Source organism: Salmo salar, chromosome 05 (genome assembly GCF_965601325.2).
Source record: "Salmo salar chromosome 05, fSalSal1, whole genome shotgun sequence".
Lineage (NCBI taxonomy): Eukaryota > Metazoa > Chordata > Actinopteri > Salmoniformes > Salmonidae > Salmo > Salmo salar.
The window spans coordinates 50,546,146-50,563,214 of NC_138295.1; the positions used below are offsets into that span (position 1 = coordinate 50,546,146).

Sequence of the window (17,069 nt, forward strand, 5' to 3'; positions counted from 1 at the left end):
AGAGGGGTCGTAACTACTGTCTGAAAGGCACTCAATGAACGTAACTGACGTGAGGTTATTCTAGTCAATCGCGCACACACACTAGCTGAATATGCAGAGCTAGCGCGCAAATATTAACTATTAAGCTAGCTAGTACCTATTCCATTTATGTGGCGTCGTTAAAGATGGAATCTTTGCTATCGTCAATTTATTCCAAGATCAGCATGCAGATGATGTAAGTTAGTGCTTCAAAGTCCCTGTGATAAGGTTAGCGATAAACTGAAGTCCAAACTTAACAGAACTACACTCTCTTCTACCATTGTCTTAAATATATTTAATGGTCTCGTTGCAAAAGCTAAATTGTCGCAAGGGAACTTTTATTTATTTATTTTATTTCACCTTTATTTAACCCGGGTAGCAAAGATTATAGCAAACACCACTGAAACGGAATTGGTGCTCGCTAGCTTTGCAAATTCAGCTATTGTTGGAAGCCAGCCAATATGAAACAAACTATTAAAATTACAAAAGGTTGCAGTATATGTTGTGTAAATGGTGAACTCATACAGCTGTCAACTCTTGTCATTTTAATCCATTTCACATTTGCTAGCTACCTTTTAGATCGAAGCCCAAATAGAATGATAGAAGATGATAGAAGCCCATCTCCTACTGTAAATAACCCACACACTGTGTGTGTGTGTAGCCAGCCAGCCAGCCAGCCATGTAGAAAAACGGCAGAAAAATAAAAGACGGACATCAGAGTATTTTTCAATACACCAAAACGCATAGTAAGAACCCTAGTAGCCTAATATCTCAAAGACCAGTTGATAAAATGTTCATAAGAAAGAAATGAAATTCTAATGGAAATGTTTCACAATGATGTCATTAGGCAGAGCAGGCAACAGATGGCACACAGACAGCAGAGTTGGGGACAGATATGTCCCCAGAGTCTCAGGTAAGTTTGTTGAGTCTTTGTTTGGCAACATTATGAAAGGTTCTCAATTTTTTTGACTTGTAAAATAGGAACATAATTGGAAAATGCCATGGATACCCCCAATCTCAACTTAAACTGGTGACTGAACTAAGATTTGTTAAAGGCAATGGTATTGCTGTTGTGATTAGTTGTGTAGTTTTGGGTACCGGTAGTTAGGAGTACGGCAAACACCTTATTTCTTTGGTTCCTCAATATACATTTACCATATTACAATGTAGGCTATGTGTTACAGCACTACTTTTGGTGTCCCCCTCAGGAATTGCTCTTGAGAAAAATTAATGTAATTGTCCCCTCCAAAGTTGATATCAGATTTTCGCCCCTGGGTAGAAGTAATCCACTCCCCCAAAACTCTTCATAGAAAATTGTTCCTTTGGTCAGAAAAGTGCACCGGTTTTCTTTTTGTGTGTGCAAATACCACAGGTCAAACCTTATCGGCATATCATACTCCTTTACTAGAGTTTCAAATGCCACTGCTGCTAGCTGGATTTTTATCAGGCCTCATTTTTGGCTAAAAAACACCACACCCTTTCACCAAAGGTTGGATCAACGGAAAGGAAGAACCAAGATGATGGGAAAGGTGAAATACGGTTTGGTTACCATCCCCAAGTCCAGTTCACATCCCTCCCCATTCCTCATTGTGTTGCTTGGAGCAGCCTCGTAATACACACGACTTCATTTACTGCCATTCCATCCTTGAAATCTTTCGCTGTAGTTAGTCCATTTTATTGCCATCCAAGCTGGCTTGTTATGAAAGTTGTTTCGGTGACGGCCAGAATGAGACGGAGAGAAAGAGGGATTGAGTAACTATGCTAGCACTTCAGCCCTTTGACTGAGGCCTGAGTTCAGGTCGAGTGCGCGCACATGTGTGTGTGTGTAGCTTGTCTGCATGTCTGTGGTGATCCTGATGGAGTGCTTGGTGATGAAAGGCCTGGATTTAGAGGGCCCCTGTATGTGATTTATCACACACACACACTTTGATCTGCTCTTAACACACACGCACACTCTGCATCAAAGCTTGGTCTACTCTACAAAGTGTCTCTTCTTCGCTGTGGTCAGCTAGTGTGTTTTATTGTGTGTTTTAATACTGTACTTCTTCTATTTGTCTTATCTATCTCTGGCATGTGTCTGTAAAGAGAGCCACTTGGAGCCAGGTTTCTAAATCCGGGAGTGTCTTCTACCCAATCCTGGCCCCCCTGTCTGCTCCACTGTCTGCTTCAGGGGATGCTCCTCAGAGGAGAAAGAGGAGGACCATCCTCAGTGAATTTCATTTTTTTTGTTGTAATTGTCAAACATTTAAAAAAAGTTATCATTTTAGATTCAACTATACAAAATATATCCATATGTCTACCAAATAATTGCAATAACGGTCTACAGTAGATGGGGTAGTCGGAGGACATCCTCCTCTGGGTACATTTACTTCAATACAAAACCTACAGTAGGAGGCTCATGGTTCTCACCCCCTTCCATAGACTTACACAGTAATTATGCCAACTTCTGTAGGATGTCCTCCAGCCTATCAGAGCTCTTGTAGCATGAACTGACATGTTGTCCACCCAATCAAAGGATCAGAGAATGAATCTAGTACTGAAAGCATAAGCTACAGCTACAATAGCTAGCACTGCAGTGCACAAAATGTTGTGAGTAGTTGACTCCCTCCCTCCCATCAGCATTCAACACCATAGTACCCTCCAAGCTCATCATTAAGCTTGAGGCCCTGACGGGCACAACGCATCACCGGGGGCAAACTACCTGCCCTCTAGGACACCTACAGCACCCGATGTCACAGGAAGGCCAAAAAGATCATCAAGGACAACAACCACCCGAGCCACTGCCTGTTCACCCTGCTACCATCCAGAAGGCGAGGTCAGTACAGGTGCATCAAGCTGGGACCGAGACACTGAAAAATAGTTTCTATCTCAAGGCCATCAGACTGCTAAACAGACATCACAAACTCACAAATGCCTACATACAGACTTGAAATCATTGGCCACTAACAAATGGCTCACTAGTCACTTTATTAATGCCACTTTAATAATGATGTTTACATATCTTGCATTACTCATCCCATATGTATATACTGTATGTTATACCATCTATTGCATCTTGCCTATGCTGCTCGGGCATTGCTCATCCATAGATTTATATGTACATATTCTTATCCCTCCCTTTACTTAGATTTTCCTGTCTTAGGTAGTTGTTGTGGAATTGTTAGATTACTTGTTGATATTGCTGCACTGTTGGAACTAGATTCACAAACATTTGCTACACTCTCAATAACATCTGCTAACCATGTGTATGTGACCAATAAACTTTGATTTGATTGGAGATAAAGACAATAGTTTTGAACAAATTCATTTCTTAAAAAACGAAGGAGAAACAATAGAGGTTGTTGTTTTTTCCCACTTACTTAGCTAGGAAATGCAGCTAGCTAGTTTAGCCTATTCAAACACCCTGCTGAAACAGAGGGATGCTGTTTGCTAGCTGGCTATAACTATCCAACACAACACTGGAACTCTTCCAAGTCAAGTTATGCTTCTGGTTTTACTAATTTATTGCCACCGGGGCCTGCCGGTGTTACTGCTAAACTGCTTACTGACTGTACACTGTAAGGTTACCGCATTATTGTAGCTGGTTAACTAACGTGTTAGTTCTATTAGCTATGTTAACTAGCTAATATGGTGACAATGATCTAGGCTGTGTGTAGTAGTTATGATATGGTTTGGCTTGGAAAGTTTTTTTTACCTGGTCAAATACAGCTGATGTGTTGTGCATTGAAGTCCACAAGCGAAGGGAAAAGGTTAGAGGAGGAGAGCACATAGATGCGAGAGGGAATACAACTTGGCTGCTATAAAAGTGAACTGTGTTTGTGTGTGATCAGGGGTGTATTCATTCTTCCGATTCTGTTGAAAAACATTTCTTAAACGGAAGCAAACAGAGCGAAACGGGGATAAACATACCTGAAATTGTCCAATAGAAACTCTTGTTTGCAACTGTTGGACTAATGATTACACCCTAGATCAGCTAGATGCAGGCAAGATTGTGAAAGGCAGTATTGAATGTGTCACTGTCTGTCCATGTGTCACTGTCTGTCAAATTTTTCTCTCGACCTCTGTGCACCTACGTTGTAAACTTTAATTCATTGGCTAGGTTGTAGCAACCTCATGATGGGTATAGGGAAAATTAGAGTATCATGTAGTAGCCTAAACCTATCGATGCTACATTGAACTAGGTGAATGGAATATGAATGACAGTCATCCAATATGCTGTAATAGAAATAAGGCCATTCTCATGAAAAACAAAATCTGACTCCCTCATCTTAAAAACGGTACCGACTGCCACTGGTCTGTTCAACTGAGGACATGACGCAAGGGAATTCTGATCCCTCTGGGAAGAGGTGATCTGGAACGCTGTCATGCCTCATCAAGACTGGAGTGTTTAGATTCCGTGGAGTCTGGGGGTGGGGGGGGCTTAATGGGGTAGTCTATTTGGGCAGAGCTGGGACAGGCTCTGTGTCACAAATGGACCATGACACTGTCAATCAAAACAGGTATACCCATTAACAACTCCCAGAGTAACTTTAAAGCCCCTGACATTTCCAAAACCTTCCACCCCAGGCATTGACACAGGTCTCACCACTAACTAAAACAACATCCTCAACCATGTTCATAAAAGTCCATGTATGACAACTCAATGATTGACTTTTACAAGACGCTAGATTACTTTCTCGTGTGCATACTGTATCCGAGGAAAAAGATACTGTATCAACAGCTCTGACAGAGCAATAATGAATGAGTTAATCTCATGTATTGGCTCAGTTGACACAGCACTGATGCATTGAGATATGTCGACTTTCTCCCTGAGATACTCTTCTGTTGATTGTCTGAGCTGTTCTTTCTGCTTTCAGGTGGAACTAACCCTGTTCAAAAGCAACAGTCAGTGTCTGTTTAGGACAGCGAGGTAGGAGATGGAGGGAAGAGTGAGGGATGAGGGAGCAGAGTGGGGGGAGGGGGATAGGGGCCTGTCTGAAGAGCGCAGCCAACACAAGACAAACAACACATTGTGTGGGATGACATCACCGGGGTCTCATTTCAGTGTGTGTGTTGTGACAGAGGTTATACCAGGTAATATCAGTGAAAGAGAAAGGGAGAGAAAGAGAGTGAGTGGGAGAGAGAAAGAGCGAGATTAGAGAGGGCCAACTTTCCCATAACACTCACTGTTTAGTTTATTTCTCACAAGCCACATTTAGATTAATTACCATTTAGAGAGAAGAAAAAAAAATGTATGTGTTGTATACTCACTCTACAGACCTGTTTACTGGGAGGGAAAACGTGCAGACAGAGACATGTCTTACTGATGAGTGTGAGTGTATATGTCTGTGTGTGGAAAATAGACAAAAGGGGAGAGGAAAGAGAGAGAGCGATGTGCATCTTTTTGTGCATACATGCTTGTGCATGTGATGGGATGTTAGAGAGCTGAATGATGCGTCAGAAACAGTGTGTGTGTTTGCATGTGCGTTGTGTGTGAGAGGGAGGAGAGAGCGAGAAGTCCACAGGTAGCAGGGCTGTGTAGGATTAGCGATGGTTTACACAAGAGATTATCCACTTTCCGCATTCCAGTGCACCTAGAGAAGAGAACACATCCGAAACACCTTACACAGCACAGCACAGCCCATCCCATGCATCACTCACATCCTATACAGGAGCTCTGCCATATCCTATCTGTTTACTGGACATGTTCCCAAAACATTCCCCCTTGCTTCATCACGTTCTGGAATTACAGTGCAACACTACCACAGGGAGATCCAGGCTGAGTCTCACATAGCACCCTACAGTATTTCCTAATTCCTATATACTTTTGACCAGGTCCCATAGGGAATAGGGTGCCATTTTGGACACAACCCCAGTCTTTCCAGTCAAGGTCCAGACGTCGCATGCCTGACCTCAGTGCAGGTGTCCTCATACCTACCCAAGGTCAGAAATAAGCCTCATGTTTTCAATTATTTACTGCCTACCTCCACCACCTCCTACCACTGTGTAAGTACCCTCTGCCTGTAGGGGCTGGAGCACGGCATCAGGCATCAGACCAGCGTGTCTGAGATAATGTATCATGAGTCAGGCCAGAGGAACTCCATATGGCTTAAGACACACAGGCACTCCATTTATCCTATTACAACTCATTTGGCCTGTCATCTCTTTAGAATAATGGAAAAATGGAAAAGGTTGTGATGGCCAACTAGAGACTACAGTGCAAGGTCTTAGTTCTCGTGAGGTTGTGTAACACATGCACGTACACACGCATTCACACACAGAGATCTGTGTCTATGCATACATGGGTGCGCCCGTGCCTGAATGAGTGGTTGTGTGCCTGTAGTGATCCTGATGGAGTGCTTGGTGATGAGTGATCTGTGGTAATGGCTGGCACATGCTGCTTCACGGGTGGTGAGGTGATTTTTAAGGTAAATGTAAACTCTGACAGATACTGAGCTGCTGGGTTGCTGCTGTGTGATATTATTTTGCAGTGCTACATCTGCAAACACTTTACAGGTTTGGAAAACAACAGGCAGAAACCTGTAACTTCTCTGAGTGTGAGGAAGAACACCTTTTCACACATGAAGGTTACGGCCCATTCCAGCACTGTGTGTGACTTGAAGGTCTGCCCATTATTCTCAATAGTTGTTTTATTTTATTGATAAACGTTCCAATTCAGTCCCCGCCACAGACACACATCACACAAAGGGAGAGTAGCATGAAATATGAGCACACATCACTAAATGCACACATATAATAAAAAATACTCCACACACACACTTCCATACATACAGAGATGAATAGAGGAACATAGAAGGTAGACCAGACCGAGCCAAATCCAGGCATAGCAGAGAAACACATCTCAAACATGCACGCACACTGACACTACAGACACATACTCTTAGAAAAAAGGGTTCCAAAAGAGTTCTTCAGCTGTCCCCATAGGAGAACCCTTTTTGGTTCTGAAAAGGGTTCTTCAAAGGGATTCGCTATGGGGACAGCCGAAGAACCCTTTTAGGTTCTAGATAGCACTTTTTTTCTAAGAGTGCGTGCACACACACACACACACACACACACACACACACACACACACACACACACACACACACACACACACACACACACACACACACACACACACACACACACACACACACACACACACACACACACACACACACACACACACACAAATAAACCCCCATTTGCTTCCATCCTCTGGCAGCAGCTACAGAGTGCATTGAGGACACAGATAGTCTCTGAGGCAGCTAGTTAAAGTGGTGTTTTGATGCCTATAAATGTCCGGGAATAGTTGACAATCACCCAAGCATCCCTAAACTGGACCTGTGATAGTCTCTTTCAAAATATTTCAATAGAACAATGGAGTTCATGCATAGAAGAGTGTATGGAGATGCTATTAAAGGGATGGGGGCAGAAGAGTGTGGTATTTACCTCTGCTATGAGGTAGAACAGAGTGGGAGAAACTGGCAGAGCGAGAAAACATAATCCTGTACACCAAGATCCAATGCCACCTACAGTATTCCTGCTGTAGTGTATGATCTTTTATAGGTTCCCTCATAGGCCTTTTGTGTGTGTTTTATGAATAAGAGGGATTTCTTCTGGGTCTCAGTGTGGTTTGATGAAGTATGAATTGGCCAGCCGACATAAGAGAACATGGAGAGAGTTTGTGGAGACCATCCACACAGCGAATGCTACATCTGACAGGGATTGGGCTAGTCCCTCTGTTCAACTCTGCTTCCCGTCTCCTTATCTTTCCCTCCCCCTTCCTTTATTTATCCCTCTTTTATACTGGTGTCCTCATTTTGTTGCCCATGGAGTGTCTCTCATTGTTTCTCTCCATCTCCAATGATTATTGTCAGTCGTTTACATCTTTGACCAGTCCTATACCCAGCTAACCGCAAATCCATCTCCCTCTTCTTTCCTCCCACCCTTTATCCATCTATCCTTCTTTCACAGTGATGTCTTCTTTTATGTCTCATTCTCAGCATCTTGAAAACTGTCTAGATCATGTCTAGCCTTGACCAGACCTACCCAACTAACCCCAAATCACCCTTTATCCTCTCCCCAACTCTTATACTGAAACTCAGAGGCTAGGAGAGCAGGTCCAGGCCCAGGAAATCATAGGATGGCTCAGCCATGTAGCAGGCATATGGTGGCAGTGCCACACCCTTGGCCCAGCTCTAGATGACATGGAGAAAATACACAGAGTTTAAATATAGCCCTCTACACAACACAGACTATTCTTAGTTTGCTCCTGTTTAACAGTGTTGCCACAGCACACGTGCCGCCCGGCCCAGAGTGAGGCTCCTCTTTCAGCTATAAGGAGGAGGGCCAGGCCATACATAGGACCAGTGGGACCAGCAGGAAAAACCAAACCAGAGGGCCTCTTTGAATACTGTTGACTGGCAGTGCTGGCGGGCTGGCAGGATGGATAGGTGCTTTTCTATCTCGCATGGGTGAACAGTGCGGCTTTCCTCAGTTGCGTTCAGGGTGTTTCCTCGTTGTAAAGTGTGAGAATTTCTCGTTTCTTGGCTGTTAGTGTTTGGAAATTTGGAGTTTGGAGACTGAGGGGCTTACCTGAATATAACGTATTGACTGGAGGGTGTTTTCTTAGTTGGCATATTACGTCTAGCATATAATATGTTACGAAGTTGACAGTTTTCTTTGTTACGTAGTTGACGGGTGTCAAGTGTAGGATAAAGTGAAGTGTATCATCTTGTTTGCATGTAGCTATGCATGTATTCACTTGGTTGTTAGGCGTGTCTCTTCTTACCTCATTGTCTGTGCCCACATCCAGCATGACTGGCAGACACTGCTGGGGTGGCATGCCTCCACAGGCCGTGTAGAGTGCCAGTTTGCCCACAGGGATGCCCATGCCGTAGCAGCCCAGGTCCCCCAGGCCCAGGATCCTCTCTCCGTCTGTCACACACACCGCCTGTCAATCACATCACACCTGTGAGTCTATGTCAATCAAATACATTATCAGTCAGAGCACACTGTCTATGGCTCTAGATAACAGTCATCCCATACTACCCTTCCAAGCAAACCCCTCACCAATCCTGCTTCTCTACTCCATCTCCCCTCTAGGTCTGGCCCGGTCTTGCTTCACACAACCTAATCATGCACTCTTATTAAACAAAAAACAACAAACGAATTGCCTGACGTTCTCAATGTGGAATTTACAAATGAACGATTGTGTAACACAACCTGATCACCAGGGGTGTTTTGAAAAAAACCCTCTATTGTCCAGGAAATGTGGCTTTGGCTTCACAATAACTTGATTGACATTAAAACATCATCATGCTGAATAAATGACCAACAACAAATATATAAAGATAATTATAAACTGGGTGGTTCGAGCTCTGAATGCTGATTGTCTGAAAGACGTGTTATATCAGACCGTATACCACGGGTAACATTTTCTTTTTTTTACTGCTCTAATTACATTGGTATTTAAGTGATAATGGCCGAGAAGCCGGTGTTTGGATGATATGGCATGGCTGTTATTAGGCCTGAGACTAAGACGAGTGGCGGCAAACCATGCCAATATATCCTCCAAACACCTGCTTTGGGGGCATTATCACTTTTATACAACGGGTTAGCAACATATTCAAATAATGATTGACATATTTTCATTAAAAACATTATTTTGATGGATTTATATCTATGGCAACATTCTTATCCCTTGCTTGATAGCTAGCCAACTACGACTAACTTACAGTCACGTCAAACAGTGCAGCCAGAATAACAGAAAACAGCTGCGTTTGCATTTGTTTAAGCTGTTTTTTAGTGACATTTATTTGGATACATCCATAACAATGAGCTAATGATGCGCAATTTCACCTGGCATAGAAAATGTGCTCTCTCGTCAGGAAACTGTTGTTCAGAGGAGCTAGGCAACAACACAGATAACACAATCACTTCAAACTGAAGTTGGAAAGACTGCAAATTAGCTGCATTTCGTTTCGTTTGACCTGTTTTCTATTGAAATGTCTTTCTATACGCTACTGTTCAATAGTTTGTGGTCACTTAGAAATATCCAAAACACCAGTCTCAATGTGAACAGTGAAGAGGCGACTCCGGGATGTTGGCCTTCTATGCAGAGTTCCTCTGTCCAGTGTCTGTGTTATTTTGCCCATCTTAATCTTTTCTTTTTATTGGCCAGTCTGAGATATGGCTTTTCCTTTGCAACCCTGCCTAGAAGGCCAGCATCCCGGAGTCGCCTCTTCACTGTTGATGTTTAGACTGGTGTTTTGCGGGTACTATTTAATGAAGCTGCCAGTTGAGGACTTGTGAGGCGTCTGTTTCTCAAACTAGACACTCTAATGTACTTGCCCTCTTGCTCAGTTGTGCATTCTGGTTAGAGACAGTTTGCGCTGTTCTGTGAAGGGAGTAGTTCACAGCGTTGTACGAGATCTTCAGTTTCTTTGCAATTTTTCGCATGAAATAGCCTTCATTCCTCAGAACAAGAATAGGCTGACGAGTTTCAGAAGGAAGTTCTTTGTTTCTGGCCATTTTGAGACTGTAATCGAACCCACAAATGCTGATGCTCCAGATACTTAACTAGTCTAAAGGCCAGTTTTATTGCTTCTTTAAATCAGGACAACAGTTTTCAGCTGTGCTAACATAATTGCAAAAGGGTTTTCTAATGATCAATTAGCCTTTTAAAATGATAAACTTGGATTAGCTAACACAATATGCCATTGGAACACAGAAGTGATGGTTGCTGATAATGGGCCTCTGTTCGCCTATGTAGATATTCCATTAAACATTTTTTTATAAAATAAGCCGTTTCCAGCTACAATAGTCATTTACAACATTAATGTCTACACTGTATTTCTGATCAATTTGATGTTATTTTAAATGGACAAAAAAAATGTTATTTTCTTTCAAAAAGAAGGACATTTCTAAGTGACCCCAAACTTTTTGAACGGTAGTGTATATACCCATAAAAATTATGCTGATTCATGATTTTGACTGGCTGAGAAAAGCTGCCTGCCTGTCTCTCTCACCCCAACTTCTGACCCCTACACATTCATTATTATGGGATAGCTGGAGATCGAACTTCAATATTGAAACAATGTTGCAAATGTCAGAGAGACCAGGTTTATACACATCTCCACTATTGAAACCAATTGCTAGTCTAAAAGAAATTGGAGATAATGTCTAGATGCTTTTTACAGTGGAGATCAAGTTTATAAATTGGCTGGCTGGGCTGTTTAGACAGTGGATTGCGCAACGAGATGGAACAGAATAAATAGGCATTTCAATGTCATAGCTTTAGCCAGTGGTAACTTGTGGAATAGACACAGGCTGGAATGCGGTTTTAACCAATCAGCATCCAGGATTAGACCCATCCGTTGTATAAAATAGCAATAAGACACCTCTGGGGTTTGAGGTATATGGTCAATATACCGCATCTAAGGGCTGTGTGCAGGCACTCAGCATTGCGTCGTGCTTAAGAACTTGGCTGTGGTATATTTACCATATACCACACCTCCTCTGGCCTTATTGCTTATTGCATTTCTCAACAACATGAAAGCAGATATAATTAAAAGGAACAATCTTCCCATGAATCGTACAGGTAGAATAAACCTCTTTAGAATAGCATGACTCCCAAAGTTTCTATATTTATTTTCGGTAATACCAATTACCCCACCGAAGACACTCTTTAAAAAAAGTATCCCCTGTCATACGGCTTTATATGGGCAAATAAAACTCAGAATAAAAACAAAAGTTTTACATCTCCCTAAGTCTGAAGGTGGTTTAACCTTCCAGACCTGGAATTATATCAACTCGCCACCCAAGGCTTTCACCTGCGACATACAGAGCATTCAGAAAGTATTCAGACCCCTTGACTTTTTCCACCTTTTGTTATGTTACAGCCTTATTCTAAAATGAATTAAATACAAACATTTTCCTCATCTATATGGAAGAAAATGAAATGGATTCTACAAGAACTAAAATCACTCCCCAAAACACAGCCTTATGGAACAATCCTTGGATAGCTTTTCAGAATTCACCGATAAATTGTCCCACATGGAAAACTAAAGGCATAGAAATCGTAAATGACTTGGTAATAGGAAATACAATTATTTCCATGACAGAATTAAAAAGCCATTTTGGACTGACCAATGTAGACATTTTCAAATACGATCTGAAATCTTTTGGACATCAGAATAATGTTGAGGGAATCCTATTTGAGTCAGAAAAGGAAATTCATATGATAGGTAAGATATACAAAACCTTGCAGAGAGTCTATCCAACAAACAATCTCTTATAAATATAAACTATTGGAAGCAAGACATGAAAATAACTGATATTGGCACAAAAATGGAGGGAGCGTTCGAACATAACTAACGAAATTACAGTTAATGAATGCTTAATCCGTTATAAACTAATGTATAGAATTATTATATAAGAGGCAAAATTCACAAATTCGACAGCACAATTGCAGTCATGCCTTAAGTGTAAAATTAACAATGACTCAATAATTCATGCCTTCTGTGAGTGTTATAAAGTCCAAATGTTATGCGCGGAGATAGAAAGTTGGCTGTTTTACAATGCAAATGTACTTTTAATCCATCTATCTGCATATTTCAAAACTTAGCATATGAGGGTGCGATGAGATACCCAATGGGTTGCACCATACTTTTCTCATCAATCATTTTGAAAAATGTTTTTCTTAAAATCTGGAAATCAAATGACATACCCAAATCTAACTGCCTGTAGCTCAGGACCTGAAGCAAGAATATGCATATTATTGATACCATTTGAAAGGAAACACTTTGACGTTTGTGGAAAATTAATGTAGGAGAATATAACACATTAGATCTGGTAAAAGATAATACAAAGAAAAAAATATGTGTTTTCTTTTTTCTCTCCATCATCTTTGAAATGCAAAAGAAAGGCCATTATATCACTTAGGAGTCCAGGCGCAATTTTGGCCACTAGATGGCAGCAGTGTATGTGCAACATTTTTAGACTGATTCAATGAACCATTGCATTACTGTTCAAAATGTTGTATCGCGTCTGCCCAAATGTGCCGAATTGGTCAATTAATACATTTTCAAGTACATAACTATAGAGAACATACAAAAATTATATGGTAATACAAAATGTAAGTTTACACACTCCTGGGAATGTCATAAATGATGGACAATTAGCTTCCCTACAGAAAAGACACTAACCTTCACACATCTAGATGGGGCGAGGGGGGCGGTGCCAGACACAGCAGGGGTTCAAACTGTAGAACCCAGTTCCTACATTTTAATATAAAAATAGATTTTAACAAACAAAACTATGCTACATTTTACCCTCAGCATGACAAATCAGAGCAAGCTTACTGAATGTAAGTACATTATTTACCTTCAGAGGTGAATGTATCAAACCAGTTGCCGTGATAAGTGTTTTGTTGTTGTGCACTCTCCTCAAACAATATCATGGTATTTGTTCACTGTAACAGCTACTGTAAATTGGACAGTGCAGTTAGATTAACAAGAACTTAAGCTTTCTGCCCATATAAGACATGTCTATGTCCTGAGAAATGTTCTTGTTACTTACAACGTCATGCTAATCACATTAGCGCACATTAGCTCACCGTCCCGCGGGGGACACACCAATCCTGTAGAGGTTTAAGACAATGGAAAAATCTAAACCATTTATATTTAAATATTGAAAAGGTGTGGTGACAGAGAAAAACAGAATAGTGCAATTTGAGGAAATATTTATTTATTTATTTATTTATTTTATTGAACCTTTATTTAACTAGGCAAGTCACTTTAACAATGACGGCCTACCAAAAGGCAAAAGGCACCTTTAACAGAATGTGACTGGCAGAACGGGTGTTGTATGTGGAGAAAGAGTGCTGCAGTAGATATCTCAGATAGGGGGGAGTGATGCCTAAAAGGGTTTTATAAATAAGCATCAACCAGTGGGTCTTGCAACGGGTATAGAATCTTACATGCACTGGAAAGAGATGCGGTGGGAACATGTGGGTCTGGGCAGGTGTGATGACATTAATGTTTGTGTGCGTCTGTCTGTTGTATTTTGTCTGTATATTGTTTGAAAAAATTAAATCTTGCAAAAAATGTAAATAAATAAAAAAATCATCATCAGGAGCACTTCATCATCAATAACAATTCAGTCAACTTCACAATATGTTCGAACCCAAAACCCAACATGCATGTGTGTTTTTTCATGATTAGTCTATGACGCAGGCCACTCTGGCACATTACTTTTACAACCTTGTTCCACACTGGTTCCACAGCACCCTGACACCACCTCAAGGGATGATGTCATCCACCTAATCACGTTTTTAATGCCTAATGAACACATGATTAGGGGTTTATGACATTCTAACAGCAAAACCACTTATTATTAAATGTCATTATGTCATAAATGTCATTAATAGTCCCATACATTTGGGGCTTACTGATTTATTTCTGGATTTGTAGCTTTTATTATTGGAACTATGTAAGTAGGGCATCGGATCGTGATGAATAGTTTTATATGAGGTCCTGTGAGCTCAGGGTTTCAGAGGGAAATGCCATTGTGTTGACAGCTGTGAACAGGTGGTAGACCGGCTAGAGGCTGCAGCAGGCATATCTTTACATGCCAGGAATACCTGGACGACTTGTCATACTGACTCTACAGTTGAAGTCAAAAGTTTACATACACTTAGGTTGGAATCATTAAAACTCGTTTTTCAACCACTCCAGAAATGTATTGTTAACAAACTATAGTTTTGGCAAATCGGTTATGACATCTACTTTGTGCATGACACAAGTAATTTTTCCAACAATTGTTTACAGACAGATTATTTCACTGATAATTCACTGTATCACAATTCCAGTGGGTCAGAAGTTTACATACACTAAGTTGACTGTGCCTTTAAACCGCTTGGAAAATTCCAGAAAATGATGTTCTGGCTTTAGAAGCTTCTGATAGGCTAATTGACATCATTTGAGTCAATTGGAGGTGTACCTGTGGATGTATTTCAAGGCCTACCTTCAAACTCAGTGCCTCTTTGCTTGACATCATGGGAAAATCAAAATAAATCAGCCAAGACCTCAGGAAAATAATTGTAGACCTCCACAAGTCTGGTTCATCCTTGGGAGCAATTTCCAAACGCCTGAAGGTACCACGTTCATCTGTACAAACAACAGTATGCAAGTATAAACACCATGGGACCAAGTAGCCGTCATACCACTCAGGAAGGATACGTGTTCTGTCTCCTAGAGATGAACGTACTTGGTGTGAATAGTGCAAATCAATCCCAGAACAACAGCAAAGGACCCTGTGAAGATGCTGGAGGAAACAGGTACAAAAGTATCTATATCCAGTAAAACGAGTCCTATTTCAACATAACCTGAAGGGCCGCTCAGCAAGGAAGACGCCCTGCTCCAAAACCGACATAAAAAAAGCCAGACTACGGTTTGCAACTGCACATGAGGACAAAGATCGTACTTTTTGGAGAAATGTCCTTTGGTCTGATGAAACAAAAATAGAATGGACCATAGTTATGTTTGGAGGAAAAAGGGGGAGGCTTGCAAGCCGAAGAACACCATCCCAACCGTGAAGCACGGGGGTGGCAGCATCATGTTGTGGGGGTGCTTTGCTGCAGGACGGACTGGTGCACTTCACAAAATAGATGGGATTATGTGGATATTTTGAAGCAACATCTCAAGACACCAGTCAGGAAGTTAAAGCTTAGTCACAAATGGGTCTTCCAAATGGACAATGACCCCAAGCATACTTCCAAAGTTGTGGCAAAATGGCTTAAGGACAACAAAGTCAAGATATTGGAGTGGCCATCACAAAGCCCTGACCTCAATCCTATAGAAAATGTGTGGGCAGAACTGAAAAAGCGTGTGCAAGCAAGGAGGCATACAAACCTGACTCCGTTACACCAGCTCTGTCAGGAGGAATGGGCCAAAATTCACCCAACTTATTGTGGGAAGTTTGTGGAAGGCTATCTGAAATGTTTGACCCATGTTAAACAATTTAAAGGCAATGCTACCAAATATTAATTGAGTGCATGTAAACTTCTGACCCACTGGGAATGTGATGAAAGAAATAAAAGCTGAAATAAATCATTCTCTACTATTATTCTGACATTTCACATTCTTAAAATAAAGTGGTGATCCTAACTGACCTAAGACAGGGAATGTTTACTAGGATTAAATGTCAGGAATTGTGAAAAACTGAGTTTACATGCATTTGGCTGGTGTATGTAAACTTCCGACTTCAACTGTATATGACAAGAGCATGACTTGATATGGATGCCTGATGAAGACCTAAAAGGTCGAAATGTTGTTGTAAATAAATATAATCTAGGAGCGTGAGCAGCAGTGTGCAGCATTTTCCTTTCTGTTTTCCATGAGTTTGCCTACAACTCCAGCACCTGTGAAAAGTAACTGGATGTGTATATGTTCTTCAGCTTTTGTACAAGATCATGACTTATTAGAGGATATTAGAGCTCAGTTGGTTGTAATGGCCTCAAACAGGCCAGAACCCATTGACATCAAAGCATGATTTACGAGAAAGTTGGAGTTACACTATACAGTGCCTTCGGAAAGTATTCAGACCCCTTGACTTTTCCCACATTTTGTTACGTTACTGCCTTATTCTAAAATTGATGACAAAAAATAATAATTTTGGATTAACAATAAAAAACTGAAATATAACATTTACATAATTATTCAGACCCTTTACTCAGTACTTTGTTGAAGCACCTTTGGCAGTGATTACAGCGTCGAGTCTTCTTGGGTATGATGCTACAAGCTTGGCACACCTGTATTTGGGGCGTTTCTCCCATTCTTCTTTGCAGATCCTCTCAAGCGCTGTTGGATGGGGAGCGTTGCTGCACAGCTATTTTCAAGTCTCTCCAGAGATGTTCGATGTTCAAGTCTGAGCTTTGGCTGAGTCACTCAAGGACATTCAGAGACTGTCCCGAAGCCATTCCTGCGTTGTCTTGGCTGTGTGTTTAGGGTTGTTGTCCTATTGGAAGGTGAACCTTCACCCCAGTCTGAGGTCCTGAGCACTCTGGA

General features: G+C 41.3%; 1 protein-coding gene across 1 annotated transcript in view; it reads right to left on the bottom strand.

The window, feature by feature from the left end:
- Positions 1 to 17,069, bottom strand: part of LOC106605032 (NADP-dependent malic enzyme) — a 169,036-nt gene that overhangs the window by 38,736 nt on the left and 113,231 nt on the right. The window contains exon 5 of the mRNA XM_082975261.1: positions 8,792 to 8,953. Within this exon, the coding sequence (XP_082831387.1) occupies positions 8,792 to 8,953 (162 nt within the window). The remainder of the gene's footprint in view (positions 1 to 8,791; positions 8,954 to 17,069) is intronic.